Source organism: Dinoponera quadriceps, unplaced genomic scaffold (assembly GCF_001313825.1).
Source record: "Dinoponera quadriceps isolate SergipeBrazil2010 unplaced genomic scaffold, ASM131382v1 scaffold616, whole genome shotgun sequence".
NCBI classification, from domain to species: Eukaryota; Metazoa; Arthropoda; class Insecta; order Hymenoptera; family Formicidae; genus Dinoponera; species Dinoponera quadriceps.
Window position 1 is genome coordinate 407,788 of NW_014555184.1, and position 17,930 is coordinate 425,717.

At 49.5% G+C, this 17,930-nt stretch overlaps 2 protein-coding genes across 3 annotated transcripts; both read right to left on the reverse strand.

Annotated features, from left to right (window-relative positions):
• Positions 1-501: 501 nt before the first annotated feature.
• On the reverse strand, positions 502-3,302 carry LOC106743218 (methylglutaconyl-CoA hydratase, mitochondrial). Of its 2 annotated transcripts, none has more exons than XM_014616850.1 (3): positions 2,779-3,302; positions 1,260-2,034; positions 502-771 (listed from the first exon to the last, which is right to left on the reverse strand). In XM_014616850.1, the coding sequence occupies exons 2-3, from the start codon at positions 2,012-2,014 to the stop codon at positions 612-614; spliced, it is 915 nt and encodes a 304-aa protein (XP_014472336.1). In that variant the 5' UTR covers positions 2,015-2,034; positions 2,779-3,302; the 3' UTR covers positions 502-611. The 2 variants fall into 2 exon arrangements, with proteins under 2 accessions (XP_014472336.1, XP_014472335.1); XM_014616849.1 differs by having other exon boundaries at positions 1,260-2,048; positions 2,779-3,301.
• Positions 3,303-4,771: 1,469 nt separating this feature from the next.
• On the reverse strand, positions 4,772-17,045 carry LOC106743208 (ELMO domain-containing protein E-like). Its single transcript, XM_014616838.1, has 7 exons — positions 16,973-17,045; positions 15,525-15,835; positions 12,849-13,409; positions 7,372-7,655; positions 7,065-7,274; positions 6,045-6,335; positions 4,772-4,918 (listed from the first exon to the last, which is right to left on the reverse strand). The coding sequence occupies exons 2-7, from the start codon at positions 15,829-15,831 to the stop codon at positions 4,772-4,774; spliced, it is 1,800 nt and encodes a 599-aa protein (XP_014472324.1). The 5' UTR covers positions 15,832-15,835; positions 16,973-17,045.
• Positions 17,046-17,930: the final 885 nt, after the last annotated feature.

Here is a 17,930-nt window from a genome sequence, read left to right on the forward strand (position 1 = left end):
TAATGGCGTTGAGGCGAGGTAACGCTCCGATATCCGATTGGAAGACGGGCGTGGAATCTTTTTTCAGCCGCTGATATAAAGTATGCAACGTGGCTTCGAGTCATTAGCATATGCAAATGCAGAAGATACAAGGTTAGTATCGCTGTATCCGTAGTTGCAGCTTCGGCATGGTGTACGACATCGATTGTAATCTATAATGTTGCAAATGGCATCGGGAAACACAAGACGGAGCCGATAAAATCTTATATTTTGCAAACAATGAAATGTATTACGGATAAAACTTGAAGACTTATTCATAGATAGCGAACGAGTTTTCCTAAGAAATTGAAATTTATTCGTATTATATATCTGTAATATAATTAATATATATATATATATATATATATATATGTAACATAATTATGATGTATATGTACATATACATTTAATTATGTTAATTTAAGTGTATGTAAATTAACATAATTAATTTTATATATATTTTATATATATAATATTTTATTTGTATATTATATATATACATATATTTACTTCGTAAAGATATCAGTATAAAATGTGTTTTCCGTTTGACATGGGAATTGAACGTTCGTTATGAATCCATCGCGCCTGAATCTCTATGCTCCTTGATAAACAGGCACACGTTTCGCCGCGAAAGCGGCGAGTCCTTCGATCCTGTCCTTCGTGTCCACGATTTTGCTGTAACATTGCCTTTCGACCTCCAGGCCGTCCTTAAGCGGCACCTCCACGCCTTCGGATATCGCCACTTTCGCCAGCCTGATAATCAAAAAGATTTTACGACGGTCAAGCAGCACTTCTGTGGAAGCGAGGCAAACAGTGTATATTTTTATAAATAAACGTAACGGTGGTTGATGTTGCAAGTAGACCTGTTTAAGTGTTCAATAAATATGCAATACTCGTATTACGAAAAGATAAGCGTGTGGTGTGATGCGCATTATGTAATACGTATGTGATCGTATCAGCAATTCCGAGTGTAATCAGCGTTATTTTTTTTTTAAATACCTGCTTTCGCGCTTCGTAATCGCATATGAAGTTTGGAAATTCTCGTTTGAATTGCAAATGTTCCCTCTTATCTTCGCGTTCTGTCGAACGCGTTCAACCTTGAACTTAATTTTGTCGTATTTTTTTATCTGTACTTTTATGTGCCGTCGCCTATGACACGTGTCATATTTTACTCGTGACTTGTGTGTACAATACACGCGAATTCGCACGCACGGTTGATACTTCAGAACCTGGACGCTCACCTGACGCCGATGGGACCGTTGGGCAGGATTTCCCTGGCGATGGAGAGGGCCTCCTGGTAAGCCGCGTCGCCGGTCTTGTTCTGCGGCACCACCTGGTTCACCAGGCCGATCCGCAGCGCCTGATCGCCGTCGAGGATCCGCGCCGTGTAGATGAGCTCCTTGGCCTTGGCGGTGCCAACTATCCGCGGCAGTCTCTGCGTGCCACCGCCACCCGGTATTATCGCCAGCTTGGTCTCCACGAGACCCATCTTGGCCTCCGAGGCGGCGACTCTGATGTCGGTGGCCAAAGCCATCTCCAGCCCGCCACCCAGGGCTATGCCGTCGATCGCGGAGATCACCGGAGCCGGCAGTGTCTCCATGTCGCTGAAGAGGCTTCTCAGGGAGGAGACGAATCGCGGCACCTCGCCGCTGTCCATCTTCAGTCTCTCCCGCAGGTCCGCCCCGGCGCAGAACACCTTCGGCACGAGACTACGCAGGATCAGCACCCTCAGCTTGTCGTTCTGCCTGAGGGCGGCCAACGTTTCGTACAACTGCGAGACCATGCCTTTGCCGAAGGAGTTCTTGGCGGCGGGCCTGTTCAATCCTATCACCGCGATACCGTTGTCCTTGCCGTCGAGATAATTTACGATCACTTCCCTCGCCTCATCCTTGACGATACTGTTGCTGGGCATCGCGCTCGTGGCCAGTGTCCTCGACGCGCAGATGCAGAGCTGATGGAAGACACCGACCCGGACGCTCGTCGCCAACGGAGCCATCGTGTAACTGTTTCGCGCACCTGGAGGTTTCGTCCTTTAAAACACGAGGATATCGAAGTATGTAAAATTCGAACTGACAAACACCAATTCCACCTTTCTCCGTCGTGTGTTCCACCGTCGGTTCATTGTGCGCGCGGATTTTTCCACATAACAGTTCTCACCTGACGTTTTTCAATTAGTTACAGATAAATATTCATACCGTTTGCGCAATGGATTTTTAACAAGCGAACAAACGTACGACCGTCGCGCACGAAGCCGCTCGCGCTGAAAATAGCAAGGTTCAGTTCCGGGGAAAAAGGCCCGTGTTGTTATGTTTACGAATCAATGTGAACGGGGAAAAAAAGTGGGCAAAACGCGGGCTTGCATCATTTTCAGACCGGGCGACTATCGCTCGTGAAACCAAACCGGTTCTCGCAGATCCTTTCCGGTGAATGAAGCAAAAGAGAATGATGTCCTGCGCGATTAACTCGGAAAATTAAAGGCCGGACCATGCTTCAGAAGCGAAAGATAATTGAATGACGATTTAACGCGGGCGTTCTCAGCCCAAGGTTGAGGACGTCTCCCTCGGGCACCGGGTGTGCTTTTACCTCGCGCAGCTTTGCTCTTACAGCGACAGGAGGCGGAGGAGGACGAAGTCCGCAAGACTAACGGACGATCATTGCGAGAATTAAAACTAAGAAAAAAAAAGGAGAAAAAAAAACTCCTATGCAGTTACTCGATATCAACGCGAATGTACATGATGAATTTTCCAAAGAGAAACTCACTCAAACACAAGGGACCGGTTTCTCCCGGGCAGTCTCGGCGTGTAATTCCAAAAAAATCTTCCACGTCGTTATCCTTGATCCTATTTCGGGATCGCGATGCGACAGGCGTGCAGGAGCATTCGCGTGTGTCTCCGCGGAATCACGCGTGCATAGGTGACGCGACAAACAGAGGAAAGCTCGCCCGCTCTCTCTCTCTCCCTCTCTCTTTGCAGCGCGACCCGTGTTTTGATTTTGATCGTGTCGCGCACGGGAATGCCGTCCGCGCGATGGACTTTAAACCTACACTGCGCGAACGCGGTCGTCGTGTTTCGTCGACATTACGACATTGAAGAAGAAGCGGAGACGAGCCGCGGTGGTAGGGATAGAGTTGCGAAGAAAGTCCTCGAGCGAGCGAGCGAAAATCCCCAACGATGAGCGCTACCGCGCCGACCACGTCGCGCTCACGACTGCTTCCTTCTTCATTCTCGTCGACCTGCAACGAGCAACGAAAGTAAACAACGCGAGCGTGTGCGTGCGTGGCGCGCACGTGTGCCCGGGTAGAAGGCCCCGCGCGCACGCGCGTCACGTGGCCCCGCCACGTGACCGTGATGGCGGCAAACTTGGCACGCCCGACCAGTCTTTCTTCGAGCCCGCGTTCGTTCTTCTCTTTTGCGCATTTCGCTCTTCCTCGTTATAGCGTATGTGCTAATAAATACCGCGAAGTACGGTGCAAATTGAGCGCGAACGTCGTTAACACCGTGGAAGGACACGTGGAACTCGTGAACTTCGTGAGCCGCGTCCCCGGCGGCTTCGCGTTGAGACTCGCGGAGGTGATAGCTACGTTCAGTAAACGTTGTACAGTGGCTCATCAATTCGTCGATGTAATTGATCTGAACTCTGGGGATCTAACAGCAAAGCTCACCGATAATCGCCGAACGCTCACTGATCGCTTGCGTCGTCCGAGCGCAGCTAATGGGACAGGGTTCCTCTTTATTTTGTCGAAGCAAGTGATTTTTTTCCGGGACCGGTGGGAAATTGATCGACGCAACATTTTGTTCGTGTACACATTCTGTATTCTGTAATGTATCTCGTAACAGCTATCCTTACATTCATCTAAATACCTAAACTCGTGTAACGGCTTGGTTTCTATGTTGCCTCGATATTAAACTGTAAGTATCTTTATGTCGTCAGACTCTCCGAAAGCGAATTACAAGCTATGGCAAATAAATAAATAAATAATAAATAAATAAATAAGGTATGTACGGTCGAGCATGTGAAGTCGGTTCAACGTGGAATCCTCTGTCTCCCTTTCTCTCTCTCTCTCTCTTTCTACTGTATTACTTTGAAATGTCAGACTTTTACTTTGAACACAATTGCGCATGGACGATTTGGAGTGAAGTTTTCTCTGGCAAAGAATATCGAGCCGGACCGTCGAGGCGGTTCACAATTTTCCCGCTTACGATATTACAACTTAATTACGTCTACGCTGTAGAAAAATGAAGAATTCGCGTAAAATAGAGTCTACCCGAAGTCACCTTTTCTCCGAATAAGCTTATCTTGCCTTGGAAAAGTCTCTCTCTCTGATTTCCCGCGATCGCCGCATCGATCGCCCGAGCGAAGCGACATCCCTCGAGAGATTTTTTTCCCAGGGAGAAATCAATCGTCGAATTTCGCCGATCGGACGATCCGACGTCGTTTAGTAAAAAAAAAAAAAAATGCGTCACGGCCGCGGGGACATGGCGCGCGCATCCTGTTTGACGTTACTTTCTCCCGCGAGTGTGTCGCTTCTCATTCGCATTATCTCGAGTGAAAAGTGACGATCGTCGCGCCATATTATCAGCACGAATCCAGTTACATCCGCCGGAGTCGACGAGCGCGCGGCTTTCGCATCGTGCCCGATGATGACAAATGGCAACGCCGTCATCTTTGTACCAGAAAACGACCGGCCGATCGACGCGGCGAAGCGCGGCGCCGCGTCGAATCGCGATCGTATGGTACCGCCGGCGTTTGCGATTTAAGCGGCAGGTGCGACAGGTGGCGGCCGCAGCATCGACCTGGTGGCCGAGGAAAGTTTCTGCGACACCAAATGGGCGATATGCGAGGACCTCTTCCACACGAATTCCCGCGTCCGGTCGTGGTCGTCCGCGCTTTCCACCCGGACCTGACGAGCAAATGTACGGGCTTTAATAATCCGCGGCTCTCCTCGCTCTCTTTCCCGGCGCAGCGAAATCTCAGTGTTCTCTCAATCTCCTGCTTGAAACGAGCTTGAAATTTAGTCCAACTGGACGATCATAAAACTGATGCGACATCCCGGGAAAAAATGATTATATGGGAATTTTGTATACGTCTATGTATGATCATATGTAATTATATACGTCCTACATCTGGAAAATACTGTTATACGAGTGTAATCGAAGTAAATGCTTATGCTTATGGCTGCCCACGATGTAAACACGCGTAAACATGTATAATTATGTAACCGTATAGAAACGAAATTCATCTATAAATTACGTATGATCATATATAATTATGTATAATTTTATATGATTATTAAATTATATATAATTTTATATATAATCTTTATTGCCCGGGACGTTATCGTTCGTATTTATCGTATGACTTGCTTAATCTTCCATCAGAGAAAGGAATTGCTCGTATTATGCGGTTAAATTAATGTCCGCAATAGTCGAGAAAACATACAGCTATAAGATTTTATAGTTTCCAATTTTAAGTTCACTTTGGTTTGCGAAATTTTCGAATTTCTACACTGAAAGAAAAAAAGTGCTACATTCAAGTAATGTTTATTTGATCTACTTGAAGTGATAAAATGGATACTCCTTAGCAAATATTTATTAGCAGTAGAAATATAATTGACTATGTACAATATGCAAGTTTCTCCAATGGAAACGAAATATTACATAATTGTAATAAATATTCTCTTAAATTAAGAATAATTTCCTTATATGCATTTATTTACAAATGAAAATATTATTACGTTAAAGTATTTATTACATGTCATCGAAATATACTTAAATTGATACAAATATTACTTGATTTGAAAGGCTGAAACAGGTAATTACTTGATTCTAGCTTTTTTACTTCATTCTTTTGTTTTACTTGATTCTAGCACTTTCTTTTCTGCGTACGTCAGATATTTGACTGATGACTCGATTTCCCTTTAATTTGACTCAATTGCAGTCTGCATGAACAAAATTAGCACAACCACGAGGCTTGGTTCTCCTTACACGATTCTCTTACTCTTGAGCGTATCAGAAATATCGACGTACCTGCTTAGGCTGTAAGACCCGGATGGAATGCAAGGTCGCCGCGCCGCCGTGCAATACGCGCAAGCTCAGCTTGCCGGACATCTCGGCCGTGGTGGCAGTCGCGCTTCTCAGCTCTTTTTTCGCGGCCCTGCCGAATTCCTTCTCGACCTTCAGCACCAGCGGGCCAAGGCTGAACTTCGTCTTGATCGTGGTGTGATCGCTCATCATGTTCACCGACACGTCGCCCGTCCTCTGCAGAGATGCGAGCCCGTACAAGGTAGCCTTCGCCTTTGGCTTGTTCTTGGATTTGTTCTGCAAATTCAATTCAAATTCACTTGAATTTGTTCCTCGGTTAAAGGTGTGTTACCCATTAATGCCGTAATTTTAGGTATCAAGGAGGCCATTCATAAATTTAGTATTTATTACGCAAAATTAATTCCTACACATTTATTTCATTACGTAAATAATAAATGTTAATTTAAAATGAAGTTGAGGTAGACATATATACATAATATTACAAATACGAAAATATAATTTTTTTATACTTAGCACTCGAATAGTTAATCTTTTTTTAATTGCACGAGCAATGAATCAGATAATATTTCAACATATGGTGCAAGTTTCATCGAATTCTCATCAAACTCATTTCACTTTACAACCTTCTTTAAAATGGAATAACTTTCGATCTAAACTTGAAATTACTGCCCAAACTTTTGGCGTCATTTTCAAATGCAACGTCGATCAATTTTTTTTCATAATTTTTTTATTACTTCGAGTGACGCATCATTAATTCGAATCCGTTATTGCGTTCATTTGATTTATCGTCGGCATTTAATTAGTACAGATATCATCCGGTGTTCGGAAAGACCTTTCATTTTGCTAATCTCGATTCGAGGTCTTAATTGACGTCTCCAATTTACGTCAAGAAGCAGATTTCAAATCAATCATCAATGGGTCAGATCTCAGATCGATCTGGTTGGTTTGACGTAAATCTCAGAGCCTGTCTGTTTCATCGGATGATTAAGATCATTTCTTACTCACCTTGTTTTTGTTACCGCCGTTTCCCGTGCCGTTGCTCGTGTTCTTCGTCTTGTTCTTCGTCCGCTTGCGGTTCTTGCTCGGGCCCTTGTTACCGGAGGTGCGTCTGTTGCTGGATCTCACGCCGGCCTCCGTGGCGAGCGTCGTTGTAATCGGCTCCCTGTCCGTCGAGTCCGCCTGCGTCACCATGGACTCGGTGGTCTGCGTTAGCTTCTACGAGTACGGAATACGCGCGGGATTACAGAACGAAGATCACACCTGCGACGACTCTCGAGAATCGCGCCGACGGAGACGTGCCTCCAGGACGTACCTCGACGACGTTCTCGTTGTCGCTCCTCTCGGTGACGCTTGCGTTCGGCCTCGTGGCGCTCTTCTTGGTACCGTTCTTCCTGGTGCCGCCCTTCCTCTTCGGCTTACCCTTACCCTTGCCCGACTTGGAATTCGCGTTCGGATTCGTCAGCCGCACGGTCACCGGCTCGTAATTCGCGCGCAGGATATTGTTGATCTTGCCGAGGATGTTATCCACGAAGCGATTGTATTTCGCCACGTAGATCGCCGGCACGTGGCCGCTCGGCTCGGACTCGGACATGCCACCTAAAACGGCGACGAGTCGCATCGGTCTCGCTTACCCCTCGCCCGCCCGGCGGCGATGTTCCCGACTTCCCAGCGGCCTTTCTTCAACGCGAATTTCACGCGTCGTTAATCCGAAGCGCGAGGAATCTCATAGGCAGCCAGCCACGGCAGCTAACTTCGCAAGTCTTCTTCCGCGAGAGAAGAGTATCGGCCGACCTGATTCGACGCGAGGCGACCCGAATCGGGACGGACGAGAAAGAGAACGGCTCTTCCGCGCGCGACCTTGAAAGGCACTTCCCGCCGAGGTCACCTCGGCGTGTCGTCCGGGTCATCGACCAACGCGGGGACGCGCCTTCTCGGATGCCTCACCGCCAGCTGGCGCGTTTTCTGGGTTTTAATGAAGGGAAACGCATTCCGTCGCTTCGGACCGGCTCTACCTCACAAGGAAGTCGACATCGCCGCGATGGTGGAGCCTACTTAGAGCAACGCGCCGGCGACAATGTTAACGGTATATCGGAATCCGTCGGAGCGGCCAAACTGGTACCCGATCTGGGTCACGACCTCCTTCTTACCTACAGGCGCTCACCTACAGACCCATCTAGCCGTACGAGCGAGCGAGCGCGTTTACGTACCCAACAACCGGGCCCCGATCTCCTGCGTGCCCACCTAAAAACTCTCCCCCCGCGGTCGTTGCACCCGCAGTACGCACCGAGCACACTTTCATCGAGCGCACGCCGACGCCGCCTGATGAAAATCTCTCGTGTCACGGACAATATCAAGGCCGTCTACTTATGAGATGCGGCATTAGGCCGTCTTCGAACCTCCGCTCGGCCGGAGGCGATCCCCGATAACGAGCGATAATAATAACTCATTATCGTACATCCGTTATCCGTTCTGCGTTCGTTATCGCTTCGCGCCGAGTGCACTCGAAAATGTTGCCCGTGTGACGCAATCGGTCCGACTTTTCAACACTCGGCAAAAGCGCTTCCGCCGAGGTTCTCGTAGCTGCACAGCGGAGGAAGCCATGTGCGTCTCGTATTTATTCGGACACTCGATCGCACCGAACCGTCGAGACGCTCGTTAAAGCATCGACGACAGGTCGCAGGACAGCCGGGAATGAGAGGAATAAAACCGGCTCTGAGAAGTAACAGGTAAAGGTTGAATCTGGCCTGTGCAAGCAGCGGAAATGCAACGGACGAAAATATCACGGAAAATTGGAGAGAGCCTTATGATCGATGTGGAAATCGTGTGAATACCCTTGCTCGCATTATCTGCCTCGGCACAGTTATCCGGCTCTCTTCTTTAAGGAGGTTGTAAGGCGAAATGAGTTTGATAAGAATTCAATGAGACTTGCATTATATATACACCGGAATATTACCTAACCCGCCATCGGAGAGAAGGGATTGATCACTCAAAAGCTGAGATATTTACAATTCAAGTCGACGCTTCTCGTGCGTGTTCCTTGAGATTAGCGTGCTTTTTAAATGTCTATTCTTGATACTTCCTAAATTATAAAAATCAGATTTTAAGGTGAAAAACTACTGTGGCATTCGAGATTTGCGGGCAGACATTTCAGAGTGATTAACTATTTTCTTTTGAAAATACAGTAATGTAAAGTAGTTTACAGTGATATTCGAAATATATATATAAACGTATGCAATTATTTGAACACACGACACTGAGCCTTACAACCTCCTCGAGTCTCATCGTCTGTTGCAAAAATCGACATCGATCGACGACACGATTCGCGGGTGAAACCCGAGTGCATTCTTCTTCCAAGTTTCGGGCTTCGAGAAACGGAGCCGCACGCGTGACCGGAGGACTAACGGCGACGTGTTACATCGGCGCAGGCCTGGTCTCGTGACGAGAACCGAAGGACGGCGATAATGTTCGGCAACGAGTCAGGGTCGCGGTCATGACCACAGTCTCTTCCGTGGTATCGCTCGGGCTCTCGGTGGCCTCGTTTCTTTTTCGGCTGCTCGCGGTGAAAGCCGGGGAAAAATTTCAACGCGGTCACACCTTTGTTGGATTTAACCCGGTAGTCACGTAGAAAGTTAATTGGCCGTGGCGTGATGGTTCGTTCGAGAATTCCTCTCGGTTAAAAGCTACTCGCGCGCGAGTCGAAGCTCGCTTACGTCGCCACGATGTTGATTACTTCATTTTTGCAGTTTCGCTACGACAGGAGAGGGAAGGAAAAAGATTCGCACGGTGACTATTCCCCGCGACTGGATTCACGCACGGAGAAAGGGGAGAAAGATTTGTTACACGGAATAAATGATTTCGCCGTTATAGCCAGATTTCATTCGCATTATTAGCAATTCATACTTTTGATCAATCCTTTCGCTATGATTAGAGTGACAAATCATTTGCTGTGCCAGCGAAAAATTTTGCCCCGTGCGAGGATCACCGGACCGTCGTCCTCGGGGATACCACGAGGACACTCTCCGCTTCGAATCTTCCACCTTCCTCCCTTTCCACCGATTAGTTATCAACTATTTAGCTCTACTTATCAGCTAATGTATTAGTGGCTAACTACTGCTAATTCTATATCTACTGATGGAGTCCAAAGGCATATACGGGAGGTGAGGGGGGACTAGGGTGAAGGATGGGATACGTTCGAGAGGGTATCGTGCTATTCTGTCCAGGTACACGTTGTTACAGTCGATTGTCAAGAACCGTCCACCAAACACGCGTTCATCTACCAAACATGGATAACCAGAACACAAACTGGAAGCGACAGCTTGGCAGGCAAGAGAGCGCTTTCTACGGTCTACGATCGCGAGACGGACGACGAGAGAGGAGGAAGAAAGGCAAAGAAAGCAAGTGGGTACGAAGCTAATTCAAGTACGGGCGGTGAAGGAGAGAAGCTAATCGTCGTGCACTCGAACAGCCAGGCGGCTCGCCACACGTCACGTAGCAAAAGCTCAAGGAGCACGGTGTGAGGCGCCCTTTTCCCAACGAATCCGCCAATGATCGAAGCCGTCCCCGTAGATCTCGTAGATCTCGCTCGTTCGAGATCCCGAATCCCGACCTCGCGAACTCCGGCTCTCGCCGGCGACGTTTCTCTCCGACGTCCGCTCGCGCGTCGGAAGTCGATCCGGTTGAGACTCGAGTCGCGATTTCTAGTCCTGATCGTAGAGAAAGAATAAAACAGAAGAAGAAGAAGAAGAAGAGGAAAGACAGAGATTTTTCTTTTCTTTTTTTTTTACTACTCGACGCGTTTACTTCTCAGCTAAGAGGGCAGAGAGAACTCTTTTCCTCGCGGATCACACGAGCGCGCGACGAGTATCTGGACACAAAAACACGATAAAATGGTGAATGAAATAAAGAGACACGGTACACATACACACATACACAATTTTGCGAAAACAATAAATTATCTGTATTTTCGTTTCTCTCTCTCTCTCTCTCTCTCTCTCTCTGCAATCCAGAACGGACAATGGTTCTCTGTACAAGTCTTGGTCTAGAGTTAAATAGAGAAGTGTCGTGATGGAACTCCCGATAAGGTCGCGCGTGCGGGACAATCGTCACCGTTATGTCGACGTCACGTTTAACTCGGCAGAGGACAGGCGATTCTGACGAGACTGTCGCGACGGCCGATTATGAGACTCGACAGGACGATCGCATGCTTCCAAATCCCGCGATTGCCGATGAGAGATCTCACGTCGGGAGATGTTGTCGTCTCTCTGCCGGATTAACGTCTTATCGCTAATTCCAGAGAGTGAAAACCGAACGGGATCGATCTCCCGTTCTAATTCCACTCAGGTGGACGATATCAGTTGTCGCTTATCCTGTAGACGAGACCGATGATCTCTCTCTCTCTCTCTCGTTCTTTTTCGCATTTACATGCATTTTCTCGCTGTTTTCCTCATTTCTCTCTTTCTCTCTCTCTCTCTCTCTCTCTCTTCCTTTTAGTTCGTTTCTACGATCATCCGTTCGATCGACGGCATGTCAGTGGTGAGTGTTGGAAAAAGGGGCAACTACGTGACGTGAGATCGCCAAGCCAAAGCGCTTCGATGCTATGCCGAACGACGCAAAGGTTTCGAAGACATTTCGAGACACGAAAACCCCGGAGTGGCCGAGTGCTTTTAAAGAAGATATTGGGAAGATTAGGTGTTACGTATTTCGTGCATCCAAATGGGCTATCTAAGGGACGTTTCAATTGTTAGAAAAATCCCTCGGATTATCCACAGGATGGATCAAGGACGACAACCAAGCCAGACATCTGGGAGAGTCTCCGGGAGAGTCTTCGGGACGTCCTCGAAACGTTTGCGTTCGGTTCGGCACGTGTATCAGTGTCTCCCATGTAGAACCTCCGTCATGCTCGGTCGTGACACAACAACAACAACAACTACTGCTACTTTCCAAGTTAATCAGAGAGAAGTCGACACGAGTACTACATTACCTCGCGTTGTGTGGCCGAAGAGTGTGCTGAAGCGGTGTCTCGCGAAGGAACGAACGTGACGCGCGCGAATCGTGACGGAAGAAAAGAAGCGTGCGCGATTCTCGAGAGCCTGTGACTCTCGACTACACAGTTCGTTGCACACTTCTGCACAGCTTCGGGTGCGAGGTTGAGAAACGTGCCAGGTAGAACGGAGAATAAAGATGACGAGAAAAATGATGCTAAAATAAGCGGAAATTGATAGTCATTTTCCCGTTAACTTGACGTCATTTTCACGCCATTATTATGTTCCGTTTTACCCGGGGATTGGGAGGCTTCGACGGGAAAGTACAGAGAGAGATGTAAGAGCGACGTACGCCACGGACGGAGAGATATTCGGACGGTCCGTGTACACGACGCGACCCGCGACCGACTCTCGAGTGTGGAGGTATTGTCGTGAATAAATATAATAAATAAACTAACGTTAGACTCGGGCCTGCGGGCGTCAATCGGGGTAAGACGATCGTCAACGGTGTGCAACGACTTCCTCGCCGAACGGATCTACTCAGAGAGCGCGAACTTCCGTCTTCGAGACCGTCCTCCTCTCGCCGGACTCCCGGAAGTTCGTGCTGACCGGGTACGCTTCGCGGTGGCCGCGAGAGGAACGCGACGTGGTCGCCGGCAGGGTAGCTCGCGTTGCACTCGCGGGAAAGAAGATCCGTTCGCGGCGCGGCTTTAGACGCTCTTCGACGCGGAAGAAGAAGAAGAAGGAAGCGAAGAAGAAGAAGAAGAAGACGCGGGAGAGGCGAGCGCGGTCGGCTTTCGCGACTTGCGGGCGTGCTTGTGCCCGACGACGGCGCTATGTTTCTTGGTCTTGCCCTTGAACTCACGTGCGTGCCTAGCGCCGGCGATGTTGGCGATGTCATCCACCTCGTCGTCCTCGTCATCGTCGTCGTCGTCGTCGTCATCGTCGTCGTCGTCGTCTGTGATGTCCAGGTCGACGTCGTCCTCATCGTCATCGTCGTCGTCGTCGTCGTCGTCGTCGCTCGGGGCGGCCGCGACGGCGGCCGGTGGCACTTGGACTACCGGTTTCGAGATGGACTCGGCACCTTCGAGGCTTTGCTCGTGCACGCTCGACGCGGCCTGAGCTTCGGCGATCTCCTCGTCGTCCTCGTAGCTGCTGGTGTCCTCCTCGGCGCCAGCCGCGTCGGCTCCAGCGGCGTCCTCGGCGGCTTCCTCGACGCCCTGACTCAGATCGGCTGCCACTGCCGAGGGTATCTGCTGCGATGAGCCGACCACCGGCTGCTGAGGCTGCGGCTGGACCACGGCAGGCGCCGCGGGCGTGATCGGCGCGACTGCCACCGGCTCGTCATCGTCGTCGTCGTCGTCGTCCTCTGCGAACAGCGAAGACGCGACATGCGATTTCAATGGTTCCGCGCCTCTTCGGAGATGCCGTTCGTCGTTTTACATTGAGTTAAATTAAGAGCCGAGTATCGAGGGATCAATCGGTTGCTGTAAATCTCGACTTGGACGCAAATTGCGACGGCGATTGCGTCGCATAGCGCAAGAGCGATATTCCCGTGCAAAGCGCACCGGAATCCGAGTCGCAACCTACACGCATGTTTCGCGGAGCAAGAGACATTTGCATAAGATATTCAACGACGTGTCGAGCATGCGGGGCACGCGGATTCGTGAAAATACTCGGAAGAATGCACGGGTGAAGTAAAACTCTCCGGGTGGAAGCGTGCTTCGAGAAACGGTCGAGGACTCGGGTAACCCGAGAGGCAGAGGACATAGAGCCAGTTTTATATCGGATATGTACGGCCGTCTCGTATCGAAACAGGTTTCAGCCGCATCGCGACTGCATCATCGAGATCGTGCTGTGAGTGATCTCCCCCTAAAAAGGGGAGGGAAGAGAAACGGGATACCAGCGCAGCAACAAACGATAACTTAGAATGTCCATCACCGAAAGGACAGTTCGTCGAGGCGCGCCGACCGAGCGCTCTCGCCGATTCGCGAATTCTCACGGATTCGTGCGACGCATCGCGTAAGCGAAACACGGACGGCTTAAGGATCGAGGACTCGGATTATCTTTTGGTATTCAGGTCAATGCGAAGAAGTAGCGCGTAGAAATTTTTTCCCGAACCGAGATCGCTGTCGATTTATGTTAATTTCGATGAGCCGAAGCATCCTGTACCGTTACGGTGCGTGAATACCGGAAAAGAGAGGGAAAGAGAAAGAGAGAGAGAGAGAGAGGGAGGGAGGGAGAGAGACGGAGGAAAAGAAACAGAAAGATACTCTATAAATATCTTCGGGGACTCAAAGCGCCTCGTGTTGGCGTAACGGCGCGTATCGGTCGTGGAGCCCGGAATGCATCCGATTAAACGGAGAGCAAGGAATTCGATCGTACACGACGCGTCCCGTGATCCCCGAAGAAAGGGAAGGAAATCGATTCATCGTTCTCCTCATTCGGCCTCCCAGTGAAATGGTTTCTCGAGTTTCTCGAGTGATTCACCGATCGATAGTAAAAATGCGAATAAAGCTATCGACGCGCGCCGCTGAAAACACGAAGACCCCGAAAGACAAACTTCCTTCGGATGGCACACAGGAAAACGTAAACAGAAAGGAAATTGACCAATCGTCGGTCGATTGTTCTCCGACCGTTAGGAGAACAGCCGACTACGGACGGTGAATTTTCTTACTGCTGAAATTTTCTCGTCCACCTCGACCCTAACAAATGCCGATTGGTCGATCTTCTTGATCATTTCGTCCCGAGTTGATCTCTTTCGATCACCAAGAACCCGACATCGGGCCTTTCGCTCTCCAAATCGTCGTGAACGATCCAAAAAACCAAATAATAATAATAATAATCTTTATTCGCGGGACAAACTTTAGTGTACGATATCAAAAATAAGTCTAAACAGAGGTAAATACAGATTTAAAAAAGAATCTTTTTTATCTAAACATTAAGATACCGCGATAAAAAATTAATATCTCCGACACACTGCAAAGTGTCTCTAAATGTAGAGGTAGTTTCATGAAAGAAATCGACGTTTTCGAGAATAAATCCGGGAGGAAGTTTACTATCGTGTACGAACTCTGTTAACAGAGTTTCGGCCGTACAACGTTCGATTCCGTATGACGTAAAAAAAAGACATCGCCTCAAAGATCTGGGATAAGCTATCAATTTAATATTCTCTAAAATATCCGGACAATCGATGGAATGATTAATCATTTCAAGAACACAAAGAGAAGATCGGATATTTCCTGCCTTTTTCGTAGGGACGACACATTTAGCTTTAAAAGGGTATCCCTATAATCATGGCGCATAACATTGACATTGGCTCACCCAAGCGGGAACTAGCCAATCTTAGGAATTCGCGTTGCCCCCGTTCCATCGAAATAATCCGATATTCCAGACAAGGGCGGAATACTGAACAGTATTCCAGCTTGGAGCAAAGCAACGTGCGACAGAGCGAACGCGTAATGCGAAATGAAGAAGCGCTCACCTCCAAGTATGTCCTCGATGAAGCGCTCGAAATAATCACCATCGTCGTCGTCGTCGTCGTCGTCCTCGTCATCGTCGTCGTCATCGTCGTCGTCGTCGTCGCCGGTGATATCTAGATCGACGTCGTCGTCGTCATCGTCGTCGTCGTCGTCGTCGTCGGCGACGGCGGCGGGTGCCGCCGGTGCCTGCCTGCCGGTCTCGACGGCATTCTGCGTCGACGCCTTACTATCGGCGATTTTCGGCACTGGCGAGGCGAGCGTCCCTGCCGCCAGACAACACAGCAACGTCAGCACTGCCACCAGTCTCATGGCTCTGTAAGCGTAAGGAAAATCGGGATTAATGACCGTCGGATTTGAAACCGGCCGCTCGACATTCGCCAACACGGCCGGCGCGTTACACGATCGCTCGCGCGGATGATCCGCTACGCGCGCAACCCGCTCAAGCATCGGGACGACTAACGCGTTACGGTACCCCAACCGGAGGATCAACCGTAAGAAGTCACGCCTTTCAGCTCGTGGATCGGACTAGGACAGGTGGACAGGTGCTCGAGGATTGCGGACTGAAAACTGACTCGAGGCGAAGGTCGAGCCGAGATTGGCTGACCCGGCAAAAGTCGTTCACTCGACTCGGCAAAATGAATGAATTTCAATAAAGCGCTAAAAACATCTCGATCATAGCGTAAAATGAATACCTCCTTCTTTTTCATTCGAAATTACTCGAATTGTCGATAGTTGTAGTCTCTAATTCGCGGTCAATTTACGATACTGAGAGTTCGACACCCCGAACTTCATCGTACCCGATATTAAATACGAGCCGATATTGAGGAAAATTCAGTTTAATTTTCTTCATTACATCACGTCTACCGTGCTATCGGCTCTTCATGCACCGACAATTGAAATCCTCGCGGACTCGTTGTTTCTACCGAGTGTCCCTCTCCGCACTTTCGCCGTTATCTTTGGCCGGCGAAGGCTACGTGAGAGCAACTTTTCTATTGAAATAGCGGCGGGAGCAGAGACAGCGCAAATGTGTGACTCTACATACTTCCTCTTCTTCCTAATCTCTCACCAGTAACGACATCGTTACGTTTCACGGAAGCGGAACTCGCGACGGGGTTCGCGACGTTCGTGGGAGGGGAGGTCCCACGGGGAGGCGAGTACGCACAGCGAACATACGTCACACGAAGAGTAGACTACCGGCCGCCTCACTGATACCAGAGCGTCGTGCACTTGTATATGTTTATCACTCAGCCGGCGCGAAGCGAGGATCGAGCCTTCGAGATCGAAGCGATCGCCTCGGATTCGAAGCTCCCCGGCGTGCGTCAGTCTCGTGGGTGTCCCGCCGATCGATTCACCGTTTTCAATGGTTCCTGCGGCGCGAAAGGCACTATTCTCTCCACTTGGCTGAGGAGTATCCGGTCGCAGGAGTACTCGGGATCCTTGGGAGACTCACCTCGCTCTCGCTCTCTGTCACTCTCGCTCCTTGTTCCACGTCCTCCCGGAAGGTGCAGCCGCGAGGTGTCCGTGAGACGATCCTTTACCTTCCTTCCTTCCTTCCTTCCGACGATCGATGACGATCGTGGTATCGTGCGTGTCCGATCGATCCACCGAGCGGCCCGGTGAGAGTGTTAAAACAGACGAGGCGCCGCGACGAGACCCTTTTATACCGGCCTGCCTCCACCTCCTTTCGTACTCCTTCGTCGTCCTCCTTCTCGTCGTGCTTTCTTCTTCCTGCGTTCGCGCCGTACTACTACACTACCACCTCCGGCTCTCCTCCACGTGGCCGAGCGTTTTCTCCCTTTCGTGACGGGCGTGTGCGCACATTATGCGTAGGTAGGCGCGACACGGAGAGGAGCGGAAGAGAGACTAGAAGACGAGGATCGGGGGAACTCGCAGGAGAAACCGGCGGGTGAACTCTCCGGCGAGTTCGTTCTCGGAGGAGAGGTCGCATAGTCGTGAGAGACTACGCGGATTCGCACCGATCGCGGGAGGTCAGGATGGAGCTCTCGTCTCGTCCCGCTGCTGCCGGCGATATGGAGCAGAGAGCGAGAGTGGGTCCCCGCGGAGGAGTCCTCCCGTCCTTGATCCCTTTCGTTCGCGACTGAATCCTTGATAGCCACGCGCACGTACTCGCACGCGATTCATACTGCTTTGGGAGCTTCCAATGGTGACTTTGGGGACAGCAAAACGGAGGATGGCCGTTTCTCGGCGTATAAATCGTATCATTTCCGGACACGTGACTCTTTCCCTCGATTCCGTGGTTTTCCCTCGTAGTCGCTTCTTTTGCATTCCTCCCCTCTTTGCATTTGCCTCCGGTATTTTGGACTATTGTGATGCTACGCTTTCGTACGCTTGAATCATTGTTGTACTTATTTTGCGCATACAATAAAGTACAATAGTATTTATTAATA

What these genes read in the sequence shown, in the direction of transcription:
- LOC106743218 (XM_014616850.1), bottom strand. Translation starts at nt 2,014, where the DNA reads ATGGCTCCGTTGGCGACGAGCGTCCGGGTCGGTGTCTTCCATCAGCTC. An exon ending in AACGGTCCCATCGGCGTCAG is followed by an intron (nt 772 to 1,259) that starts GTGAGCGTCCAG and finishes TTTGATTATCAG; the next exon opens with GCTGGCGAAAGTGGCGATAT.
- LOC106743208 (XM_014616838.1), bottom strand. Translation starts at nt 15,831, where the DNA reads ATGAGACTGGTGGCAGTGCTGACGTTGCTGTGTTGTCTGGCGGCAGGG. An exon ending in ACGGCGGTAACAAAAACAAG is followed by an intron (nt 6,336 to 7,064) that starts GTGAGTAAGAAA and finishes TTGAATTTGCAG; the next exon opens with AACAAATCCAAGAACAAGCC. An exon ending in GGGTCTTACAGCCTAAGCAG is followed by an intron (nt 4,919 to 6,044) that starts GTACGTCGATAT and finishes TTTGCTCGTCAG; the next exon opens with GTCCGGGTGGAAAGCGCGGA.